General features: G+C 44.9%; 1 protein-coding gene across 1 annotated transcript in view; it reads right to left on the reverse strand.

Moving 5' to 3' along the window:
• Positions 1-4054: 4054 nt before the first annotated feature.
• The window catches only part of LOC115088120 (cytochrome P450 2K4-like), a 97663-nt gene continuing 84093 nt past the window's right edge, over positions 4055-17624 (reverse strand). The window contains exon 9 of the mRNA XM_029596093.1: positions 4055-4919. Coding sequence (XP_029451953.1) covers positions 4741-4919 — 179 coding nt within the window. The 3' untranslated portion in view covers positions 4055-4740. The remainder of the gene's footprint in view (positions 4920-17624) is intronic.

Consider the following 17624-nt stretch of genomic DNA (forward strand, 5'->3'; position numbering starts at 1 on the left):
CGAACTTGGACAAATGGCTGATTTGGGCCAAGAGTCTTAAAGAGAGCCTCCAGGTCTCACTCAAGGTGATCTCCATGTTACAGGAGCTAGGTTGGGTCATGAAACTGGTCAAGAGCAATCTTCACCCATCACGGTCACTGGAGTATATCGGTGTTCAGTTGGACATGAAGCAGGGCAGGTTGTTCCTGATGGAGGGCCGTGTCCAGAAGCTGATGGCACAGGTGCGTCTTTTGTCTAACACGATATGCCCAACAGTGTGGTCCTATCTTCAGGTGCCCAGATTGATGGCGGCAACCCTGGAGGAGGTGCCATGGGCGACTATGCATATGCATCCACTCAACACTCTTTCTGTCTCGTTGGAGCCCACAATCTCAAGATTACTTGATTTCAGCCCCACCTACCAATGGAGGTCTGCTCTCAACTATGGTGGTGGTTAAAAGCAGATCATCTCAGAAAGGGGTTTTCCCTAAGATCACCGGACTGGCGACACTCATGACAGATGCGAGCCTCCAGGGTTGGGGTGCTCACTGTCAGGAACAGACAGCGCAAGAGCACTGGAGTGCAGAAGAGTGTCTCTGGAACATGAAGCAGTTGGAAGCCTATGTGGTCCAGTTGGCATGCTTGCAGTTTGGCGACAGATTGCAAGGTCGAGCGGTCCAGATAATGTCGGCCAATGCAATGACAGTGGCCTACATCAATCAGCAGGGAGGAACCAAGAGCAAACAAGATCACAGGAAATAGACCAACTTATGGAATAGGCAGAAGTGCATCTTCAGGAGATCTCAGCCTCACATATTGCAGGAAAAGACAATGTAAGCGCAGTCTTTCGCAGCAGACAGAATCTGGATCCAGGAGAATGGGAATTTTTAGACAAGGCATTTCAGCTAATAGTGGATACCTGGGGGCTTCCATTTCTGGACCTGCTGGCAACTTCCTGCAATGTGAAGGTTCCTTGATTCTTCAGTCACAGGAGAAATCCAAATTCATTGGGCATCAATGCTCTTGTGCAGGAGTGGCCAGAGGGAAATCTGCTGTATGCTTTTCCCCCATGGCCCATGTTGGGGAAATGGTTCGGAGGATCGAGAGACACAGGAGGATGGTGCTTCTGGTGGCACCAGATTGGCCCAGAAGATGGTGGTATGCAGATCTGTGAAGGCTTTTGGTGGATTCTCCCTTTCAGTTTCTGGCACACAGGTATCTTCTGCGGCAGGGGCCTGTTCTTTACAAAGATTATGTATTGCGGTACGGGCCTTGAGAGGGCTCAGTTGCTGGATATTCTACTATGGTGATTGCCATCTTGCTACAAATGAGAAAATTGTGCACTTCCTTAGCCTATGTGCGGGTTTAGCGACTGTTTGAGTCTTGGTGTGAAGGTCGAGCAGTTCTTCCTCATTCGGTTAAGATCCCACATATTTTGGAATTTTTGCAGGATGGTTTAAGTAAAGGTTTGGCCCTTAATTCCTTGAAGGTTCAAGTGGTGGCTCTTGCCTGCTTCCAAGGTCAGGTAAATGGTGGGCCCTTGTCATCTCATCCAGATGTGGCCTTTTCTTGAAAGGAGTGAAGCATCTTCATCCTCCCTTGTGGTAACCGGTGCCCATGTGGAGTCTTAATCTAGTTTTGGATTTTTTAGCGGGCCCTACCTTTCGACTGATGCGTACTCTTTCCCTTAGGTTACTGACCTTGAAAATGGTGTTTCTTGTGGCAATTTGTTCTGCGCGTCAAGTTTCCAAACGACAGGCCTTGTCTTGCCAGGAGCCATTTCTACAAGTGACTCCAGAGACGATACAGCTGCATACTGTTCCTTCCTTTTTGCCAAAAGTAGTCTCAGATTTTCACTTGCATCAGTCTATTTTCTTGCTGTCTCTGAACGGGGTGACAGATGTGGAGGAATATCACTTGTTACGGCCTTTGGATGTCAAAAGGCATATCTTGAGATATTTAGAAGTTTCTGAATCTCTTAGAAAGATGGACCGGCTGTTTATTCTCCATTATGGGAGCAAACAAGGTAAGCTGGCGTATGAAAATGCTGAGCAACTGTTTCCTAGTCAGGTTAGAGCTCATTTCCCTAGGGCTCAGGCAGTGTCATGGGTAGAAGTTAGATTGTTGTCTCCCGTCGACATTTTCCGAGCTGCGACATGGTCTTCCTTACACCTTTTCCAGGCATTAGAGTCTGGATGTGCAGGCCTGGGAGGATGCAACTTTTGCATGTGCGTTTTTGACTGGACCACAAGCAACCTCCTGCCCTATTCAGGAGTAGCTTTGGTATAGTCCACTGGTTTTGGATTCACCAACATGTATGCTAAGAAAGGAGAAATTACTACTTACCTGATAATTTCCTTTTCCTTAGTATAGACAGGTGAATCCAACTTCCCACCCTTGGCTGCCGATTATTGTGCTATGGTTCTCCTACGTGGCTGTGTGTTCCAGGGGGAGTACTTGTGTCAATTCAGTCCCTAGATTAGTGCTATTACATTACTTACCTGAGCTTAGGGCCGGATTTTAAAACCTACGCGCACGGGGTACATTTGTGTGCGCTACCTGGCGCGCACAAATGTACGCCACATTTTATAACATGTGCGTGCAGCCGCACGCATGTTATAAAAATCCAGGGTTGGCGCGCGCAAGGGGGTGCATACTAGTGCACCTTGCGCACGCTGAGCCCTAGGGGAACCCTGATGGCTTTCCCCGTTCCCTCCGAAATCGGAGCGGCCTCGGAGGGAACTTTCCCTCCACCCCCCCACCTTCCCCTCCCCTAACCTTTGTTTAATAAGTTGTGCCTGCCTCTGGGCATATGTAGGTTGTGCGTGCCGGCAAGCGATCCTTCAACACAGCCACTGTGCCAGAGGCCTCAGCCCCGCCCCTTTCACAAAGCCCCGGGACATATGTGCGTTCCGGGGCTTGCGTGCGTCACCGGCCCTATGCAAAATAGGCTCGGCACGCGCAGCAGCGGTTACACTCGTAACCCTTTGAAAATCTGGCCCTCAGTGTTTTACTATTTGCTGAGTGCTGGAACGGTTATCTGTAACAATCAGGTTTTCCTAGTTTTTTCACAGTTGGCTTTGCAGAGAATACTGATGGGCTGATATCACTGCAGGGGTATATATACTATATGTCAGCTTTGCTCTGTCGCCATCTGCTGGTAGAGGTGATTAACCCACTGGTTTTAGATTTACCTGTCTGTATTAAGGAAAAGGAAATTATCAGATAAGTAGTAATTTCTCCTTATTTCATTTGGAAGGGAATTCCAAAAGAGGGGGAGGCTCACTCCCTTGTCTCCTCCAAGTGGACCACCTTCAGAGAAGGTACGTCCAGTAAGCCCTGGCTCTAGGAGCTCAATACTCTTACTGGGGTATAAATATTTAAAACAGATGTAATCCAAGGTGAGGATATGTTATACAACAAAGAGTGAATAGTCATGGCCAATTTACACTGAATTCGATATGAAATTGGGAGGGTGAGAACTTGTGAGTGGGAGATAGTATGAATGTGTGCAACAAACCCCCTTCCTTTTTGCCTGCTAATTCATGACAATTTCAGGACATCTGGAAAACAAAAATTCCCAGGTATGGAGAGTGGTGAATTTTTAAAAACCCTTACTAGTTTTAATTATTGGGTATTATCTGATGTCTGTTTTTGAAGTATTATATTGGTGTGACATACTGTGTATGTAAGCTGTCAATTGATTTTGACAGCTTCATGTAGAAGTATGCATAATATCCTAATGATTGGTCTATTTGTAGATCTAGTTGGCCTATATATTACACATGTTGCTTCTGAGATGCTGTGGCACAAGTGTAGAGGTTTGGTTTGAGGAGAAGCAGCAGATGTATGCATATTCCTAATGAAGAAGGAAATCAAAATGCGGTCTAGCGTCTGTTATTTTTTGGATTTGTTGACAAGAACGATATCCCAGTGAAGTCAAGATAAGTATCTTAGCTCTCTTTATATAAACATGTTATGATGGGATAATTTGTTTTTCCAAGTATCAGTTGACAAAAAGGCTGCATGTTCTTCATGGCTTTTAATTGCAACTAAATAGAAAATTTAAAAAAATAAAGGATCACCTGGATTATCACTGAAAATGAAAGTTTGACATGGAGCCTAACATGATGTTCTCCTCTTACATATTATGTATTATCATTTTTAACCTCTATAGAATTGTACCAGGCTTTAAAGTGATTGGTTATACATAAACATGGTATTTTTTTCGCTCTTGCAAGTGGTTTGGTACAAGGGAAATAATTGTAAGACATTATTGATAGAATATTGTTAAACCAAATAAATTATTTGGTTTAACTGCTTCTTTATAAAGCTATCCAAAACACAAAGCCAAAATTTTCATAGAAATTATTTTGTATTTTGTTTTATTATATGCTTTTATTTTTAAGGTGTTTTTATGTAATTTTTGTATAAACCTTAAAAATGAAAGTTTTAAATCAACCTACTGATTTATGTAGTGCCCAATGTATTACTTGTCTGAACAATATAGTAATTTACCCCATTGTAAATACTAGTACATTCAAACTAAAATACTAATCTTGTAGTTTGGTTTTCTCGATAGCAGTTGATTTTTTTTCTTTAATTTCTATTGTTTTCTATTATTACAATGATATAAAAATGAGTTATAACAAGTAATCCAAATGTTAGAAATCAGACATGATTATTTTTTTGGACGTGCATTAAGTTAAATGCATCATGCAGTCAATATTTGAAGACTTCTGGTTTGTAAATGGTGGTTCATCAACGTTGCATAGCACAGATCATATATGGCTTTGGACATGTCGTGAATCCAACTTGAGGGGTTAGGTCCACGTGAGTTACCCCTGGAGGAGGGCAGAAAGTGAACTCCTGAAGCAAGCTTGTAAAAAAGAGAAAGAGCTCCATTTTGGCAAGTGTTTCACCAAGGCAGATTCTTCGACCTTTAAAAAAAAAAAAAAAAAAAAAAAAAGTTACAAGCAGTTATGTGTATTAATCTAAGTTGAAAAGAATCAAACAGCATAAGGTATAGGATTCTTATCAAACTCATTTTGACAAGTGGTGTCGGCCAATTGGCATTCATTTCAAGTCTAAGCTCTGCCCACTCCCACCTAAGACCCATCTAGTCCATAACAATGAATGGGGATAGCTTCTGCCATGCCCTTCTACATCACTAGAAAGGGTCCTAACTATGTCACCATGGGCCGTCTTTTGTCTCTTTATCAGAAATGGCCCTGTCCTTCTCCCCCCCCCCCCCTTCAGTATAGCCAAGCTCACGCAGAAAACATCACCCATTCTTTCCTTTTTTTTTTCCCCTCTCCCCCTTAATGTCTCACTAAAAGCAAACCTAAAGCAGATACTGTATGTACGTCAAATCGTGCTTTCTTTCCTTCCTGCCTTAGCAATCAGAAGACTGGCAACTTCACAGAGAGAGTTTTGCTGACAGCCCAGGCCCTACATCCTCCCTCCCCTTCTCTTTTCCTGAAATTCAGCTTGTGGTATAGAATTTCAAACTATTTATTTATTTATTTATTTATTTATTAATTATGACTTTTATACTGCACTAACGCCAAGCTGACCAAGGCGATGTACAACAATAAAAAATACAATGAAAATACAAACAGCAGGAATTAAAACTAAATTAAAACTCATTTAAACATGAGTACAGCCACAATTTCACCTTTTTTTTTTTTTTTTATAAATAAAACCCAAATAATTTGTCTCCAATCTAATGGCTACTGGAAAAGAATTCCAGCATTCAGGCCCCACCACTGAGAATGTCCTTTTCCTGAAACCCTCTTTTCTTACCTGCTTAGGCCCTGGAATTATAAAGAGTGGTTCCCCTGAAGAACACAACAGCTGACTGTGGACATATATCTCTGCACCCTCCTTGCCAAATAATCTGCTCCCTTACCATGGTAAGCCTTATACATTAAAAGGTAGATTTTTAAGAGTCGCGCGTTGATGCACATATGCACGCGTTTGCCGGCTCGTGCACATGGATGTGCCGATTTTATAACATGCGAGAATATTATAAAATCCACAACCCACGTGCGAAAGTGGGGGGATTTTAGTAGATGCGTGCGGTGATGTATTAAGGCCTATTTCCCTGTTTACTCCCAGTTCGCCCTTGTAAAGGAGCGGATTTTCTAAACCCCCTACCAAACCTGCCTCCCTTTTACCCTACTAGCCCTGACCCCTAAAACCCCGCTGACTACCCTAGATATTTTTTATTTTACTGTTTATCCACAGTCCATAGCAGCAGCAACTTGCATGGTGGTTGGATCCCGGCACACGCTTATGCGCAACTTGGACATAATGGTACTGCCCCACCCACGCCATGCCCAAATCCTGCTCCTGCCCCGCTCCTTTTTGTAAAATCCTTTCCAATGAGCATACTGGAAGATATGCGAGTGGCTGTGGGCCTTTTAAAATTCATGTGGCCTGAGTGCGCATCCCAGTCATGTGCGTATCTTTCAGATTTGCATCGCGTAGGGCTTTTAAAATTCACCCCTAAGGTCGCCGTCTTAAATACTATTCTCTCCCTCACTGGTAACCAGTGTAATGCCCTCAACAAAGTCCTGGCACTGAGATGTCTAGTGCAGCCAAAAAGCAATCTGGTTGCCATATTTTGCAACACCTGAAGTCATAAGTTCTTCCCTATCACACCTATTAATATCTTATTACAAAAATCAAAAAGTGGCATGAGTAGTGGCTGAGCTATTGTTCAAAACACCTCCGTGCCCACTTTGTTCCTTATAATAAAAAAAAAAAAATCATCCTCACCATCAAAGAAATATGTGGTGTGAAAGACCAATCATCATAGATTATCCCCAGATTCCACATTTCATGACTATTATCACACGCTTTCTTCCCCACCTTTAACCACAAACCCCGCTCTGGACCCCTTTCGAGAAAACCATCCACTCCATTTTCTCCTCATTCAATTTTAATTTGTTCTTCCAAAACCAAATCCCTAGAAGCTGTAAACCATTTTTAACCTTACCCAGATTCATTAAGGAGTCCTTACCTAAAGAGCATAGGGCCAGCTTTTAAAACGTATGCGCGGGCGTAGATTTGTTTAGGCAACCGGCGCGAACAAATCTACGCCTGATTTTATAACATGTGCGCGCTGCCGTGCGCATGTTATAAAATCCGGGGTCAGCGCGCGCAAGGGTGTGCACACGTGCACCTTGAGCGCGCCGAGCCCAAGGGGAGTCCCGATGGCTTTCCCTGTTCCCTCCAAGGCCGCTGTGAAATCGGAGTGGCCTTGGAAGGAACTTTTTCTCCGCCCCCCCCCCCCCACCCCACCTTTGAAAAAGTTACGCCTGCCCGAGCCGGCGCGCCATGCCCCGGCACAGGCCACTGTGCCAGAGCACTCGACCCCGCCCCTGGACCGCCGCCAGCCCCCGGCCACGCCCCCAGACCGCCCCTTTTTGCAAGCCCCGGGACATTCACGCGTCCCGGGGCTTGCACACGCCGCCGAGCCTATGCAAAATAGGCTCAGCGCGGGCAGGAGTAGATTTTCTCGGGTTATGCATGTATGTTACGCCCGTAGCCTTTGAAAATCTGCCCCATACTGTCTGGACATCATCCACATAGATATATCCTTCAAAACCCAAATTACGAATCAAAGTCCCCAATGGTTGCAAGAAGATATTAAAAAGCAACAGAGACAGAGGGGAGCCTTGAGGTACTCCACATTCTAAATTGTAGGCCTCCGCTCTCTTCTCCCTTACATGAACTTCCACTAATCTCTCCCACAAAAAGGATGCAACCCAGTCTAGGACCATATAGGACAAACTTAGCTCCTTATTTGATAGATCTGGTGATCTACCAAATCAAAAACACTGGTAAGATCTAATAAAACTAAACCACCACATTTCCTCTATTTAACTTATCACCAATCAAATCAATCAGTGCTATCAGAACAGATTCCGTACTATAGCCGGACCTGAAGTCCGATTGACACTCATCCAGGACATTCTGCTCCCTCAAATAGCTAATCAACTGAACAGTTGCCACCTTTTCCTAAACCTTTGCTTAAAAAGGGCCATTTGCTACTGGATGATTTTCCATTACTTCCCTATCAACTCCTACCTATCTCCTTTCCTTTGTCCTGCTGATGGACAAACAGAATAAGAAATAAGGAAGGTTGAAGGGAGTGGTTGTCAAAGTGCCAGGAGGCATATTAAGTAAGAGCTTTTTGAAAATCCATTCAGTTTTGCATACATTCTGAATGTTTTCAACTCATAAGAGAGACTGTATGGGTCAAACAGTGGCCATGTTGAAATGAGGTCATGTGACATCAGACTCATACATTCTGGGTAATTTCCCTGTTGCAGGCAGGACAGGCATCCCCTGCTACACTCTCTCTTTCCTAAAAGCCCCCTCTCCTATTTTCTTACACTCAAGTGTATGTGTATGAAGCATATTTGAATCTTGATCTCCCACTCTTCTTCCTCTTCTTTTGCTGCTGTCACAAGAACTGATGACTTAAAGTTTGGAGAGAGGTCATATAGAGTTTGTGTGTCTCTGAGATAAGTAAACCAGAGGGAGTTAATTCTAGTGTCTGTCTTTCCCTCCCACCTGTCCCTAGCTCATCCCTTGATTTATAGGCAAGAGACACTTTCTCATTAAAAATCAATCAGGCTCTTTTCTAAATCGTATTATTGCACCAGCCCTTGAAGGTCACTACCAGATTAATTAGCGAATACACATATAAATTTAAAGGAATCTAATTGTCTACATTACAACTCCCATATTAACCTAAACTTAACTAGGAACTCAACAAAATTAAGATGAAGGCAGCAGTCTAGCAGCAAGAGGGGAGCTTTCCAGTCTTTTGCAGTGAGTGTCACATATATAATTTTTTACTCACTGGTGAGAGGTTGTATGTGTGCACCCGGTGCAAAGAGCTCCTGGCTTTCCAAAAATGAGTCCGATCTCTGGATGCTAGTGTGGTAGACCTGGAGGAGCTGAAGCAGACAGAGAGGTACATTGATGAGACCTTCAGGACATAGTAGCCAAGTCCCAAATCCAGTCTGGCAGCCCCGGTGCTGCCTTGGATCAGAAAGGTCTCCTGGTTGGAAAACATAACCCTGGTGTGACAGGAAGTGATCCTGTAGAAAGGACCTGCTCTCAAGATGATGCATTGTCCTCTCGCACAGAGGTCGAGTCTCCCAGGGCTACTGCACAGGAGGGAAGGAATAGGTTGGCTGTCATAGTTGGTGATTAGATTATTAGAAATAAAGATAGTTGGGTGGCTGCTGCACTCGAGGTCTGCCTGGTAACTTGCCTGCCTGGTGCAAAGGTGGCAGACCTTATGCATCACCTAAATAGGATTTTAGACAGTGATGGGGAGAAACCAGCTGTCGTGGTACGTGGGGGCACCAACAACATAGGAAACTGTGGGAGGGAGGTTCTGGAAGCCAAATTTAGGATTTTAGGTAGAAAGCTGAAATCCAGAACATCCAGGATGGCATTCTCTGAAATGCTCCCTGTTTAACGTGTAGGTCCCCAGAAGCAATAAGAGCTCTGGAGTCTTAATGCATGGATGAGACGATGGTGCTGTGAAGAGGTATACAGTTTTGTAAGGAACTGGACAACCTTTTGGAGAGAAGAGGGAGACTTTTCCAGAAGGATGGGCTCCACCTTAACCAGAGTGGAACCAGCCTGCTAGCGCTAACTTTTAACAAGGAGATAGAGCAACTTTTAAACTAGAATAAGGGGGAAAGCCGACAGTCACTCAGCAGTGCATGGTTCGGAGGAAGGTATCTTCGAAGGATACTAATGAAACAGGAGAGTTAGGGCATCCCAATAGAGAGGTTCCAATAAAAGCAAGAGTAGTCCATGTGCCAATAAGTAAAGATCACCTGAGCTTAAGGATTCCAAATTATGCCTATCAACTGATAAGCAGCTCGTTTATACAAACAAAAATGACACTTTGAAATGTCTGTATGCCAATGCCAGAAGTCTAAGAAGAAAAATGCGAGAGAGTGTATAGTAGTGAATGATGAGATAAACATAAATGGCATCTCAGAAACTTGATGGAAGGAGGATAACCAATGGGATAGTAACCTATCAAGGTACAACTGATATTGCAATGATAGGGAGGATCAACTTGGTGGGGATGTGGCGCTTTATGTCCGGGAGGGCATAGAGTCCAACAGGATAAAGATCATACAAGACACTAAATGCACAGTAGAATATATATTTTTATTTATTATTTTTATATACCGACATTCGATCTCAATTGAGATATCACACCAGTTTACATTCAGGTACTGTAGGTATTTTTCTATCCCCAGAGAGCTTACAATCTAAGTTTGTACCTGAGGCAATGGAGGGTAAAGTGACTTGCCCAAGGTCACAAGGAGTGACAGCAGGACTCAAACCCTGGTCTCCTGGTTCATAGGAGACTGATCTAACCACTAGGCTATTCCTCCTCCCTAAAGATCAAAATCACAGAGCATGTAGAAAGACATGGTTTAATTGGGAGATTTCAGTTACCCCAATAGTGACTGGGTAAATGTAACATCAGAACATGCTAGAGATGTAAAGTTCCTGGATGGAATAAATGACTGCTTCATGGAGCAATTGGTTCAGGAACTGACGAGAGAGGGAGCTATTTTAGATCTAATTCTAAGTGGAATGCAGAATTTGATGAGAGAGGTAACAGTAGTGGGGCCACTTGACAATAGTGATCATAACATGATAAAATTTGAACTAATGACTGGAAGGGGACAATATGTAAATCTACAACTCTAACACTAAACTTTCTAAAGGAAAACTGTGATAAAAAGAAGAAAATAGAAAAAAACTGAAAGGTGCAACTGCAAATGTTAAGGGGTAGATTTTCAAACCACGCGATTTGGCGTACTTTTGCTGGCGCATCAGGCGCAAGCAAAAGTACGCAGGATTTTAGTAGATACGCGCGTAGCCGCTAAAATCCTGGATCGGCGCGCGCAAGGCTATCAATTCTGTATAGCCGGCGTGCGCCGAGCCACGCAGCCTACCCCCGTTCCCTCCGAGGCCGCTCCGAAATCGGAGCGGCCTCGGAGGGAACTTTCTTTTGCCCTCCCCTCCCCTTCCCCTCCCTTCCCCTACCTAACCCACCCGCCCGGCCCTGTCTAAACCCCCCCTTACCTTTGTCGGGGGATTTACGTCTCCCTCAGGGAGACGTAAATCCCCACGCGCCAGCGGGCCGCTAGCGCGTCGGGACGCAACCTGGGGGTGGGTCCGGAGGGCGCGACCACGCCCCCAGACCACCCCGGGCCGTAGCCACGCCCCTGGGCCCGCCCCCGGAACGCTCCCGACACGCCCCGAAAACGCTGCGCGGTTCGGGCCCGCCCCAACACGCTCCCCTCAGAAAACCCCGGGACTTACGCGAGTCCCGGGGCTCTGCGCGCGCCGGTAGGCCTATGTAAAATAGGCTCACCGGCGAGCAGGGCTCTTAAAATCCGCCCCTAAGTGTACAACAAGCGTGGACATTGTTTAAAAATACCATCTTAGAAGTGCAGTCCAGATGTATTCCATGCCTAAAGAAAGGTGGAAAGAAGGCAAAATGATTACCAGCATGGTTAAAGGTAAGGTGAAAGAGACTATTTTAGCCAAAAAATCCTTAAAAAACTGGAAGAAGAATCCATCTGAAGAAAATAGGAGAAAGTACAAGTAATGTGAATTTAAGTGTAAAACATTGATAAGACAGACTAAGAGAGAATTTGAAATGAAGTTGGCTCTAGAGGCAAAAACTCATAATAACTTTTAAAAATATATCCGAAGCAGGAAACCTGCAAGGGAGTCTGTTGGACCGCTAGATGACCAAGGGGGTTAAAGAGGCTCCTAGGGAAGATAAGACCATTGCAGAAAGACTAAATTAATTCTTTGCTTCTGTGTTTACTAATGAGGATGTCTGGGAGATACCAGTTCTGGAGATGGTTTTCAAGGGTGATGAGTCAGATGAACTGAATCAAATCACTGTGAACCTAGAAGATGTAGTAGGCCAGATTGACAAACAAGAGTAGCGAGTCATCTGGACTGGATTGTATGCACCCCATGGTTCTGAAGGAACTAAAAAATAAAATTCCAGATCTATTAATTAACATTTGTAACCTATCAATAAATCATCCATTGTACCTAAAGGCTGGAGGGTGGCCAATGTAACCCTAATATTTAAAAAGGGCTCCATGAAACTATAGACCAGTGAACCTGACTTCAGTGCTGGGAAAAATAGTGGAAACTATTCTAAAGATCAAAATTACAGAGCATGTAGAAAGACATAGTTTAATGGAACATAGTCAGCATGGATTTACCCAAGGGAAGTCTTGCCTTACAAATCTGCTTGATTTTTTTGAAGGGATTAATAAACAAGTGGATAAAGATGAACAAGTAGATTTAGGGGTAGATTTTAAAAGCCCTGCGTGCATAAATCCTTCCGGATTTATGCGCGCAGGGCACTTGAGCACCGGCACGCGCAAAGCCCTGGGACGCGCGTAAGTCCCGGGACTTGCTAAAATGGGCGGTCCGGGGGCGTGTCTGCGGTCCGGGGCGGTCCGGGGGCACGGTTGAGTGCCCCGACACAGCAGCCTGTGTCGGGGCCTGGCCAGCCGGCACGCGTAACGCCATCGAACAAGGTAGGGGGGGATTTAGGTAGGGCTGGGGGGGGGGGGGGTGGGTTAGATAAGGGAAGGGAGGGAAAAAGGTGTGGGGGGGACGACAAAAAAAAAAAGTTCCCTCCGAGGCCGCTCTGATTTCGGAGCAGCCTTGGAGGGAACGGAGGCAGGCTGCGTGGCTCGGCGCGTGCAGGCTGCCGATTTTTGCGCAGCCTTGCGTGCGCCGACCCCGGATTTTAAAAGATACGCGCGTATCTTTTAAAATCCGATGTACTTTTGTTCGCGCCGGTTGCGCGAACAAAAGTACATGTGCGTGCTGTTTTTTAAAATGTACCCCTTAGTGTATTTGGATTTTCAGAAGGCATTTGACAAAGTCCCTTGTGAAAGGCTTCTAAGAAAACTAAAATGTCATGGGATAGGAGGCGATGTCCTTTCTTGGATTACAAACTGGTTAAAAGACAGGAAACAGAGAGTAGGACTAAATGGTCAATTTTCTCAGTGGAAAAAGGTAAACCGTGGAGTGCCTCATGGATCTGTAATAGGACCCATGCTTTTCAATATATTTATAAATGATCTGGAACGGAATACAACCAGTGATGTCATCAAATTTTGAGATGATACAAAATTATTCAAAGTATTTACATGATAAGCTGATTGTGATAAATTGCAGGAGGACTTTGCGAGACTGGAAGAGCATCCAAATGGCAGATGAAATTTAATGTGGATAAGTGCAAAGTGATGCATATAGGGAAAAATAACCCATGCTTTAGTTACGCGATGTTAGGTTCCATATTAGGATCTATCATTGAGGAAAAAGATCTAGGCATCATAGTAGATAATACATTGAAATTGTCAGCTTAGTGTGCTGAGGCAGTCAAAAAAGCATTAGAATATTAAAAATGATTAGGAAGGGAATGGTGAATAAAATTGAAAATGTCTTAATGCCTCTGTATCGCTCCATGGTGAGACCACACCATGAGTACTGTGTACAATTCTGGTCGACTCATCTAAAAAAAGATTTAGTTGCACTAGAGAAGGTACAGAGAAGGGCAATGAAAATGATAAAGGGGATGTAATGGCTCCCCTATAAGGAAAGGCTAAAGAGGTTAGGGCTGTTCAGCTTGGAGAAGGGACAGCTCTATGAAATAATGAGAAGTCTATAACTAGTAAATTTGAATCAATTATTTAATCTTTCTGATAATAGAAGGACTAGGAGGCACTTCATGAAGTTAGAAAGTAGCACATTTAAAACTAATCAGAGAAAATGTTTTAACCCAATGCAAATTAAGCTCTGGAATTTGTTGCCAGAGAATGTGTTTAGGGCAGTTAGTGTAGCTGGGTTTAAAAAAAGCTTTGCATAAGTTCTTGGAGGAGAAGTATATTGACTGCTATTAATCAAGTTGACTTAGGGAATAGCCACTGCTATTACTGGCATCAGTAGCATGGGCTCTGCTTAGTGTTTTAGTACTTGCCAAGTACTTGTAACCTGGATTGGCCTCTGTTGGAAACAGGATGCTGGGCTTGATAGTCCCTTGGTCTGACCCAGTATGGCAATTTCTTACGTCCTAATGTTCTTAAGGTGCCTTTGGCAGAGCGTACAGTTTAACTTGCTGTTGTGTGCACAATTTTTGTGCGTTAACTTTACTGCTTATGCAACAAGGAGTTTTGTGCACACAAAATGTGGGCATTAGGGGGCGGATTTTAAAAGGCCTGCGCGCCGGCGTGCGTACAGCCCCGGGACGTGCGTAAGTCCCGGGGCTTTCGAAAAGGGGCGGGAGGGGGCGTTCCCGAAACGACGCAGCATTTCGGGGGCCTGCCGCCGGCCCGGGGGTGTGGTCGAGGCCTCCGGACCAGCCCCCGGGACCGGAGGACGGAGCGGGGCTGCCGGCCGGCGTGCGCAAAGTTACGCCTGCTGAAAGCAGGCGTAACTTTGTCGACAAAGGCAGGGGGGGGGGGGGTTTAGATGGGGCCGGGGGGGTGGGTTAGGTAGGGGGAAGGTGGGGGCACGGCGAAGGAAAGTTCCCTCCGAGGCCGCTCCGAAATCGGAGCAGCCTCAGAGGGAACAGAGGCAGGCTGCGCGGCTCGGTGTGCACAGGCTGCTGATTTTGCGCAGCCTTGCGCGCGCCGACCACGGATTTTATAAGAGATGCGCGGCTACGCGCGTATCTTATAAAATCCAGCGAACAAAAGTACGCGCTCGCGTATCGTTTGAAGATCTACCTCAGCATTTGTACAGGTTAGCACCCTCTCATTCAAATCCCATTCTAATGATGGCATTAGCTATTACTCCCCAATGCAGAGAGGTGCACTGGCTTATCTTATTTTTTTTTTTTGTTAGTGCTGGAAACTTAACTTCTAGTCCAAGGTGGAATAAATTTTTCAAGGCTAATGTATGAGTGAAGCTGGAGTTCCAGTGCCAGGACTTATAGTCAGGATTTTATGCACAGAATACATGCTTTGGGGTAGATTTTAAAAGGTTGCGCGTGGGCGTACATGTGCGCGTGCTACCCGGCACGCGCACACATATGCCCGATTTTATAACTTGTGCGCGTAGGCATGCGCAAATTATAAAATCAGGGGTTGGCACGCGCAAGGGGGTGCACAACTGTGCAACTTGGACGTGCCGAGCCACACTGCCTTCCCCTGTTCCCTCCCAGGCTGCTCCGAAATTGGAATGGCCTCGGAGGGAACTTTCCTACTCCCCTACCTCCCCTGCCCTGCCCCCCTACCTTTTTCTTGTTTTCTTTCTTGTTTTAAAACTGACTTCAGCCCAGGGGCTGAAGTAAGTTGCGTGCGCTGGCCAACTGCCAGCACGCAATCCCCGGCCCAGCGGCCGTGCGGAGGCCCCTGGCCCCACCCCCGTACTGCCCTGGACCACCCTTTTTTTTGCAAGGCCCGGGACTTACGAGTGTCCTGGGGCTTTACGCGCGTCACCGGGCCTTTTTAAAATAGGCCTGGCACACGTAACCTTTTAAAAATCCGGCCCTTTGTGCACACTTCTTACACACATTGGATTGCTTTGAAAACTGGTGTAACTTTGGTATATAATAGCCCAAAAATGTATGCGGCCTGTTATAACATTACCGTCATAGGGGTTGATTTTAAAAGCAGCGTTCGGTTCCCGGCGTGCACACATGGTCATGCCGATTTTATAACATTTGCATGCCAGTGCTCGTATGTTATAAAATCCAGTGTCCGCACACACATGCGTGCCAGATTTTAACAGCTGCGCACGCAGGGGGGGAATTTTCAAATTACGTGCGGTGATGGCAGAGGCCTTTTTTCCATTTCCCTCAGAATCTGCTCCAATTAATGAGTGGACTGGGAGGGAACTTCCCTTCCCCCTTGCCTAACCTTCCTTCCCTTTCCCCTCTCACCCTGACCCCTTACCCCTACCTAGCTACCCCCAAATTTTTTTATTTTACTACTTCCTCCAGAGCAGAAGTATTTTCCATGCGACAGCTGGCTGCTGGTGAGTGCTTCCTCGAGATAGCGGCTACTGGCCGCTGACTCAGTCGGCCTACGTCCTGCCCTGCCCTGCCCAGACCACGCCCGTCCCTTTTTCAGGGCCTGGCACTTCTGTGTGTAACGGGGATAATGCGCGTGGCCGGGCCTGTTCTAAAATGAGCGTGCAAGGCCCAGCCATGCATGTAACCCCTGCTTTTTACGTGTGCAGCTCTTTGAAAATTTGCTTGATAATGTTTACCTAACACATATTCTATATTGATTGTTTTATTTTTGCATTTAAAATCTTTTGTATGTTTTTATTTTGTTTGTATTTACATAGCTGTTTTTATTGTAAACTCGTATGATTGAATACAAAATGCCGGTATAAAAATGTCTTAAAAAAAAAAAATAAAACAGGCTCAAAATAATAGACCCAATCATCCAGCCCCTTATAAGAAAACAGAAAACAAGAAACATAATTGTATAAAAGGTCATAGCCACAGCCCACATAAGAAGAAATTAAAAAAGGTGGCATGCCAAAAGAAAATTAACATATACCCCAAAGAAATGTTCTACATTGCAAAATATAAAAAAAAAAATTCAAAAATGGGATGAATGAGGCTGATTAAACTGCTTCAGCTACATGTAAAAGTAAAATAGAGATTTGGTTCTGTGGGTTATTAATATTTTTGAATTTTCTTGTTTTTGTGTATTTACAAGTTTGTTGTTTTTTTAACTGAGAGAAAAAGCATGTAATACTGTAAAAGTAAAAAATAGGTGCATGAGGTTTCATTAATATTTTTGCAAATTGTATGTTTTATATATAGAGAAAATGTCATGTTGGTGCCGGCTGGTCTCCGGGTGCACCCTCACAGGAGTAGGGCAGGGCAAGGCTTGGGTTATCTTCTGCCTATCCAGCCCTTTCACCACAGGATGAGCTCTTCGGTTTTGGGGGCCATAAGTCAGGCTGGATGAGGCAGGGGAGGCTGGGCAGGCACAAGCAGGAACTGAGGTCAGGTACAGGCTGGATGGTGTAGCAGAGACAGGCTGGAACTGAGGACTGGATACTGGGCATGGGATAGGACTGGATACAGATTCAGGCTGGGGTGTGGATACAGGCTCAGACTGGGCACTGGATACAGGCTAGGGAGTGGATATAATGAACAAGCTGATCCAGGGACAAGGGTAAGGACTGTGAAACAGACAAGGAACTGGGCAGGGTGGCGCAAGACAGAACAAGGTGATAACAGCCTTCATTACTATACTATATACGGTTTCTATGTAGTTTTAATGTTGAGTTCCTTTTTCCGAGTAGCACAAGATTGCTTTAATTGAAAGGCACTGTGCCAATAATGATATTGTTATTATACAAATCTATTTTTATTTCTGTTCCTGGAGTTTAAAGTGTTTGGTTAAATTTATTGTTTGACCATATAATAAGGGAAAGTGAAAAAACTGTCCGTCCTCCTTCTACTTCCACTTCCCTTTTTTCCTTCTCATTCTTTCCTCTATCTTCTCCTTCCTTCTCCTTGCCTCATCTCCTCTTCTTTTTTCTTCCTTCCTTCCTCCTTTTACCCCTCCATGTTT

This window comes from Rhinatrema bivittatum, chromosome 3 (genome assembly GCF_901001135.1).
Source record: "Rhinatrema bivittatum chromosome 3, aRhiBiv1.1, whole genome shotgun sequence".
Classification (NCBI taxonomy): domain Eukaryota; kingdom Metazoa; phylum Chordata; class Amphibia; order Gymnophiona; family Rhinatrematidae; genus Rhinatrema; species Rhinatrema bivittatum.